Here is an 8,470-nt window from a genome sequence, read left to right as displayed (position 1 = left end):
TGATCACTGGTGAGGAGCTGAGGCTAGCAGAGGAGGTCACATGAAGAATCAGGCCTGGTGCTTGAGACAGTGACACGGTTTGTGGATCTAGTGTCTCGAAGTGCTCTGGCCACAGCTGTTGGTTTGTACTGTAGCCAAATATAGAATTTCTTCCCTGGGATGCCGCAAACAAGAAGATACTGAGATGACTGCATGTCTGAAAGTGAAGTGAGGCATCAGTCATGCTCCTGTCTCTCTGGCAAGCATTGTATCAGCTGACACAGAGGACATGACAGGCCTGTGCTGACTCAGCTGGAGTGTTGGCAACTGCCACTGGAGGCCACATGTTAACTGCTGTTGAGTTAGTCGCAAGTGCTTTCCTTTGCAGTGTGTGCAGCTCACTGGCCTTTTAGAGCTCTTCTGATTCATGAAACCAGCAAGGTTAAAGGGATGGTTGAGAAAGTCCCATAGCAGTTGTTTTGAAAGGCATCCATGGGGATATCACTGGAGGCTTTGAACAATGCATGCAGGTACTGGAGCCTAGCTCTGAGCCAGGCATCTGACTGCTTCTGAACCCTGACTGCAGAAAAGTGACTCTTAATGAACTTGTGCTGTCTTTTGCTTGTAGCCGTAGGAATCTTTTTCAAGCCAGCAATTGTTTAGCCCATGCCTTTGGTGTTCCTCCGAACTGCTCTGCTCTAAGAGAAGAACACGTGCTCCAGAACAGTCGAAAGCTGTGGCTAGCAGGTGAGTACTGAGCTAATCAATGAGCAGGGCCATTCCTGTACTCAGAGGAAGGGAAGGGGGGTTGCTTTTTCCTTTAAACACAGGAAAACAGCCTTCCACTTGCCCAGAAAAGGGAAGAGAAGACACTTCATACACCACCACATGCAGGCAAGATCTTACCCCTCCTGCAGTCCACAAAATCTCTGACTGCTGCCTCGAACTTCCCCTTTGTAAATACATTCCAAGATGACATCAGAAATTTACAGTTGTGGCAGCAAATCTAAAATCAAAAGCAGTGTAACTTTTTGAATAATCCTTTTTACATCACTTGGAGAGAATCTTGTTGTCACAGGTTAGTGCCACTGCATTTCACAAATTCCTGGTGGTTCTTGCTGCAGTACAGAAGCAAAACAATGCAAAGGGCTCAATTCTGCAAGTGCACATCAAGTTTGAAATTATTAAAAACAAAGTTAATACTAAACTTGACTGAGGATGCTCAAAGGCTAGATTCTAGGGGGGGAAAAGAAAAAAGCATACTTGGGTAACTTTTTTTCTTATTTTAGTATTAATCCATTTGAATAGTGCAAGTGCTTCCAGATAAACCTGTGCAGTGTCAAAGCAATCAGGCAAGCATGGCTAGCACTCAGACAAAACCATGACATTAGCTTGTAAGGATCAGTGGGAGGTTGCTGGTTGATGCCTCCTGACCCAGTGCTTTAACTGCTACTTCAAACATGCAGTAGGCTTCCTGCAGTATGACACAGTGCATTAGAAGAGCCTGGTGTGGTGTGGGTCTAGCAAGTACTTCTGTCCATCCAGGAAGTGATGTCCTGCTCTGAGACAATAGGAGCCTGACAGCTTACTGGACAACTTCTCCTGAAACTTCTAATCAAAACAACTTGCCTCCAGAAACTCTTGCTGCTGTTCATGCATAGATCTTAAAAATAACCCCAAGTGATTCCCAATTTTTAGAACTTGGTGAGTGAATACCCTTCTCAGTTTTGTTTCCTCAGAGGTGATATGATATGGAATACGGAAAAAATACCTTGTGCTACAAGGTGTAGTGAGGCCCACATGCTACTCTCCTGTGCTGAAAGCAATCCCAGGACTGAGTTACATCATACTTAAGGTGCTAGGGGTTAATGTAGATGGAGAAAACTTGGTGTTCTTGTTTGAATTAGTGAGAATACTTTTTCAATTAGTATTTTTCCATTTTTAAACAAAGGGGGGGAGAAGAAAAGACCAAAATATTTTTTGCTGAATAGACTGAAACAGAGAAGCTGCAAGGAAAGAAGCTGCCAGACTGCCACTTAAAGCACTTGAATACACAGGTCCTAGGGGGCATTGTCATGCTGTTCCTTGCATCATCACTAACCTGATGAATAGATATTATCCAGCATTTTGTCAGGAGGAGCTTAAGAAAATGCAGACCCAGGTGTCTTCTGGTAGTTTAAAAGCAGAGCTGTTCAGAAAGAAGGCTAAAAGGTGTGAATCAACAGCCAGGATGCCCTGGTGGCCTGCAGGATTGTAGAAACCTCAACAAAAGTCTCTGCCAACCCTCTGGCAGTTGTGCTGGAATTGGTGGCAGCAGGTGTTTGACTTAGCCAGCAGCTCTGTGAGGGCTCAAAAAGCTTCTCCACCTCCAGAACAGGAGAACCTTTGCCTGTTTCTGTTGCAGCTGGAATGTGAAGAGAACACTGCACAAATGCATTAACTGAACAAAAATCCATGTGCCTTTGGCACTGCATATCAGCATCAGTTTCCTATAAATGCCTAAAGCTTCAATAACTCTGCTTGAAAGTTAGGTAAAAATTACAGCAAGTGTAGGCAAGATTTAATTTTGGCTTTTTATTATAAAAGTAAAATAAAAATAAGCATTTAAAAAGCACTTTTAAGGAACAGACATTAAACCCCCCCCCTACTATTTACAAATAAGAAAATGTCAAGCTTGAAATTTTTTTTGACTAAGAGGCACTGAAGTGAAGTTTAAATACATTATTTGAAATATACAAGATTTTTTTCTTTAGGATTCTCTTTTCTGAGTTGTCATTGTTGTGATTAAAGTATTGATTTTTTCTTAGCCAGCTATTTTATGAACTTTTTTTCATGCAACTGTGCTGCAAAAATCATAGAGAGCAGCTAGAACATGTCCTTTGATTGCTCTGTGCCTTACCTTGTTTTATGAAGTGAGCTGGTATTATGCATTAATAGGGAGTGACTTTCATCTATCAGAGAAAATCCTGTCAAATCAGAAGGGCTCCATCAGTCACTCAGCATCCAGACCTGGGTATTACTGCAGCAGCAGAGCCCTGGTTATTGGCTATGGCTTGTAAAGGAATACAGTCAAGTGTACTTGTGGAAGGAAGCAATGGCTAGGAGGCTTCTGCTGAAGCTGCCATTGGTTCAGGTCCATGTATGGTTCTTCCAGTGTGCTTTTGGCTGTAAATTCACTTCCCTCTGGCTGGGATGACACTGATAGAGTTGTCACATTTGCTCCTGTGACTGCACGTTCCTAATTGATTGTTACTAGTTGGCTATGTAACTGCTTTGCACTGAGCTTTCCTGTCTGTAGCCCAGGGTCACTTTGCTAAGTGTCACTGCTGACTTGCTGCTCAGAGAGTCTGAGTAAGTAAAGCTCAGTTTGCGGAAGGAGGTCTCCACACCACTGTCACACATGCTGTCACTGTCTTGAAATTTGCTGTTACAGAGCTTGCCTGAGGGGGAAAGAAAAGGAAAATGCATTATGTGTGTTGCCTCAGCGATGCTGCTTTCAAAAGAGCTTAAGGAACACACACTGAGGGATGAAGCTTTTCTCTAGGAACTCCAGCTTCATGGATCATGACAGGAAAAGCTGTGTGGAATGTCTTCAGCTGACCAAGGCATCTGAGGCACTGCTGGCAGGGATCAGCTGGAGCTTGGATGGGATGAGAAGCCTGGTGATCTGCTGCCACCAATACTGTCACTGCATGAGTCAGGACAATGTGGCAGCAGCAGGGCGAAAGGTTCTCAGTTCTCAGGCCCTGTGCAAGCAGACACCTTCATGATGAGACTCCTAAAACCTTCTCATGTTATTTCACTTACAAATTTCTTTTTGAGACAAGTACTTGAACAATTTTCACCTAGTAAAGTGAGTCTGAAACACAAAAAAGTCAGCAACAGCTGTTGTGTGTGCAAGATCAACAAAGACAACAGGATCTGGGTTGAAGGCAGGATGTGGGCTCAGTGGGACTAGAGCAGTGCCCAGAATATTTGAGATCAGCATTTTCCTAAACAACCATCTTAAAATAAATGATGTGATGCAGTCCATTCATGCTGTTAAGCAGCAGAACCTCTCCTACCCTTCAAAATTGATCTGAAGAAGTGATACATGTACTAGCACATTTGGATAGGTACAAAGACTCACTCTGTGACTGAACAGACTAAACTGGCTGGAGTTACTGTGGTGGCTCTACTTCTCTTTCCAGAAATATCTACACTATTTTCACTAGGCTGTAAGTTTCCACATTATGGTGCTGGCAGCACTACTGGGGTTTGAACAGGACAACAGGATAAAACAGATGTTTTTGTTACTTAACATGGTCCAGCAGGACTGAACATCCCTGATAATTTATTGCCTTATCACAGCCTCTGTTTTTCTGCTGGGGTCTCCTGGCCAAAGCCACTGTAGGACCTCTGGCGTTGGAAGATGATCAAAACTCAACTGGAAAGGACAGTGGCAACCCCAGGTAATGTCATACTGGTCCTGCTCTGAGGAGGTAGTTGGGACTGTGTGACTGCTAGAGGTCTCTTGTAGCCTAAAACCATACCCCATTTCTCTTGCCTGCTGAACCCTGGGCCATTTTGGTGTGCCACACCACAGAAGGAGAAATTTAATACTCCACTCTAACCCAGAAGTTTATGAACCCCAAACATTTTTACTTATCCAGATATGGGGGTTGGGGGAAGTCAAAAGGTAACGGCACCTGTGCAGGCCTAGGAGATCACCACCTAGCTGATCTTTTGAAACTTCTCCCCAGTACAGCCAGGGAGCTGCCAGCAGTCAGTGGCAGATGTCTGGTTTAGAAAAGGGAGGCAGTTATCAATACTGCAGTGCAGGGCTACTGACTCAAGGGGCCCATTTCCCCCTCTCTTCTAGGCCTAGCAAACATCTACAGCGAGAAAGTGGTGCTGCAGAACTTCTGAAACAGGTAAGCAGCTTGGGCATTCCGTGTAAGAAGGTGTGACCTATCAGCACTCAAAAGTGGAGGAAGAAGGGTGTAAACATTGAAAAACAAGTCTTAAATTTTTCAAAAATTCATTAAATCTAAAATTTTAAATTAAATTTCAAGTAATTAGCTCTTGATGTTTTGCTATCAATTTTACCTGTCTCTCCATTTGCAAAGGTGAGTGATGGTGATGATGACAGAAGAGCTTCTGCTGTGTTGTCCTCCAGGTGAGATGGGCATTGTGAGAGGGATAGTGCTTTCTGAATGATTTCAATGGCTTCTGTGTGATCCATCTGTCTCAAAGCAGCCATCAACTCTTGAACTGTGCCACCAGAAACCTAGGAGAGAAGACAGCGGATGCTCACCATCATGCATGATGGCTAAACAAAGGCTAAAGCCTGTCTCACTGTGCAGGACGATAGCATCCTCTGTGCGTGTGAGTGTTCTTTATAAGCTGTTCCAGCCACATTACCTCGTAGTTGTCTAGTAGGGTTTTTGACGGGGAAGGGCTCAAGCTGAAGGCATTATTCAGTATGCCAAGACCCAGTTTTTGTGCTAGAGTGGACCAGTTTTTGTTTGGATCAGGCACTTCCAATAGTTTGTACAGCTGCATCTTGTAACCTTCGTTCAGATCTCTTAAGCGTCCTGGGGAACAGAGTTACGTTAGCTTATTATTTATCCAAATCATGTACCACTTCATTTCTAAGCAGAAACAAAGCCAAATACAAAAGCAATTTAGTGTCCATCAGTGTCAGTGCTTACTGCTGTATTGGTGCAATACTGAAAATATACTCCCTCTCCTTCTGACCTGCCTCTTAGCAAGATCATGGTCATTCTGTGATCAAGGGGGCAGGAGGGAATCTCTTTCCCCTCTTCAGTTCAGTTACCAAGCTAGTGCAGGGCAATGTCTTCTGTAAGTACACTTTCAGTACTCAATTAGTAGAGGGGTACTGCCAAGTCCTTTGAGCTGTTACCTTGTTTCAGTAAGTCCTCCGAACCCACGGTTGACTCATAGGGTTTGCCATTGAGTATGTCATACACCTAAAGGAATGAAGTCAGTAGTTAGCAGTGTTCAAGTATCCTGACAAGTCTTGGTATTGTATAAAACCCTACTTCCATCTCTAAGGGGACAGTTTTTCCTGTCCTGAGACCAGTATGACTAAAAATACTGTAGAAGACCTGTACGAAGCTCAAGGGAGAAATCTTGAAGTTAATCTTCCTTGTCCTTTATCTCTGTCACTTGGCAACTGTTTTTCAAGACACAGAAGGAAGTCGTTGCAGTAAGTGGCAGTAGCAGTGGCTAAGGGAGAAGATACTGTCTCCAGCTAGGGATTTAAAACAAAGCTGGAGACAGATCTTCACCAAAAGCTGGTACCACTCCCCCGCTCCATGTGATCAGAGATGCTGACTACTTGTACCATACGCTCCCAGCATCAGCATGAGAAGCATGGACTGTACAGCCTAACCACCATTTCTGCAGGCTACAAGAATATCTTCCCTATGCCCAAAGTCTGCAATTCTGATGAAGATGCAGCAAAGAAACCACTAGGGAGTGTCCCCTCGCATGGGCCTTCCACTATGAGCTGCCCCATCAGCTCCATACTTTTCCAGACTGACAGCTGGAGTGGAGCTGTTTCAAGATGTGCCTGGTCAGTCCAGTTCAGTGGAAGCAGTCTGTTAAGTGGAGCTTTCTTCCACTGCTATTTCCTGGGGGCTTCCTGTGGCTGAATTAGTTTCATTTTTGACAGGAAATGTGTAACTTTTCAGCAGTGATATAACTAGATGCAGTGAAGGGAAGTGGCTGAACTATCATTTACTATTAAAATAACAAACCCAAAAGACCCAGACTCCATACCTCACAGTTGGCTGCCATATCCAGGGGTGTTGTTCCAGGCACAATCCCTTCATCATCATCTTTCACATCATCTAGATCAAACAATGGCTCAAAGTTCTCAATGTGGGGATTTGCACCTAGAAAACAAGTGTGCAAAAAAAATTTGCAAGTTGTTTTTCTCAGTATTCGAATATGTATTTAAGTTCTGAATGGCCAATCTGCTAATTTAGCTACTCAAGCAAAACTATATCTTACATCTATGCCTAAGTCAGGGAATAACTTTTTTTTTAATCAATAAAAGTTAAATGCTGTCCCATCTCTGCATAATGCTGCTTCTCTGTTATAAAGAGGGAAAGAATGGGAGGTCAAGAGCTAGGGCCCAGAAAGTGAGCTATGACCACATGAAGTGACTTCCGCCCTGTTTTGGGCTCTCACTCAGCCTAGCATGCAGCTGATGAACTGAGCTGGGCTCCTTCTTTTTATATTGTCAGAGAACTTGAGGGTGTGATTAAAAGACCAAGCACAGCACCAGATGAAGGGGAGGCTTGGATTTCTGTTTTCAAAGGGAAAAAAACCAGATCTAAATACCATTGACAAAATGTTCTCATAAATATTCAAAACTTATTCTTCCACAATGATAGGAAACAGGAGACACTAATGAGCTCATCTTCCAGTGACCTATTTTTTTTCCCTGGTTTTAAAGCAGCCCAACACTTATCCCAATTATGTAACAAGGTCTCCTCTCTGCTGCTTTGGCTATAAAAAAACTACACAAGAAATATTCAAAAAACTTCCAAGAGTGCTTTTTCCTTGACTAACCCTGTGGTGGCTTAGCCAGTAGATGGTGCTAAAGGGCACCAGAGGAGGACATCCTGAGCACAACGCACCAAGCTCCAACAGCTGATTTCTCCTGCTCATCACACAAGAGCACAGGCTCCTTCCTCTCTGCTTGCAGCCTTCTAATCTGAATTAGCCCCGTGAAAGCAAGCTCTCCAGCAAATATTTATTTTCGTACCTGCTGCTTTGAGAACTGCTGCCAATTTCGTAGAGCCCCTTCCAGCTGCTATGTGAAGTGGAGTTGTCCCATCATATGTAGTGCTGTCCACATCTGCATCACCCTGTTTATTGAATGACAAAAAGAAAAGTGCTCCTCATCTATACAGTACAGCTGCACAAACATGGCCAATGTGCAAATAAGCACCATTCCACACCTGTGTGCATGAAAACTCCAATCATTGTCTGAACAGAAAGGAACTGGAAAGGAAACCAAACTGTCTGCTGCAGGAACAGAGGGTGTCACAGCGTATAGACTCAAACAGATTAGGAGGGTAAAAGCCACACTGCACCCTGTGTCATAGTTCTACCAACAGCCTGAACTGGTGTGCAGAGAGAGGAGTCTGCCCCTGCTGCACTGCAGAACAGGCAGGCTGCTGGCATGTCCCTGCAGCGATGCAGAGGAAAACTACTGCAGCCAGCTGTGGGTGTGTAGAGTTAAGCACACAAAGATTAAGGTGTTAAAGAGGTGAGTCAAGTATTTATAGATATATACATATCTCTTTATGCACATCCTACTTCACGGAGATGAAGTGATTAACTTGTTCATGAGTGGTTTTTCTGGCTGCTGGGATTACTCAGGGCAAATTAAAACACAGCACATGTGGTCCGGTCAGGGTCACAGACTGCAAATTCCTCACCCTGTCAAAAGGTTCCCCAGCAGTGAAGAAGT

General features: G+C 43.9%; 1 protein-coding gene across 1 annotated transcript in view; it reads right to left on the bottom strand.

Moving 5' to 3' along the window:
- Positions 1-3,063: 3,063 nt before the first annotated feature.
- NFKB1 (nuclear factor kappa B subunit 1) overlaps positions 3,064-8,470 on the bottom strand; it is a 48,525-nt gene continuing 43,118 nt past the window's right edge. The window contains exons 18-23 of the mRNA XM_054383276.1: positions 7,760-7,862; positions 6,766-6,881; positions 5,885-5,951; positions 5,383-5,555; positions 5,068-5,248; positions 3,064-3,419 (exon numbers count right to left, since the gene is read on the bottom strand). Of these exons, the coding sequence (XP_054239251.1) occupies positions 3,232-3,419; positions 5,068-5,248; positions 5,383-5,555; positions 5,885-5,951; positions 6,766-6,881; positions 7,760-7,862 (828 nt within the window). The 3' untranslated portion in view covers positions 3,064-3,231. The remainder of the gene's footprint in view (positions 3,420-5,067; positions 5,249-5,382; positions 5,556-5,884; positions 5,952-6,765; positions 6,882-7,759; positions 7,863-8,470) is intronic.

Source organism: Indicator indicator, chromosome 8, assembly GCF_027791375.1.
Source record: "Indicator indicator isolate 239-I01 chromosome 8, UM_Iind_1.1, whole genome shotgun sequence".
Lineage (NCBI taxonomy): Eukaryota > Metazoa > Chordata > Aves > Piciformes > Indicatoridae > Indicator > Indicator indicator.
This window is presented reverse-complemented; position numbering and strand designations above follow the sequence as displayed.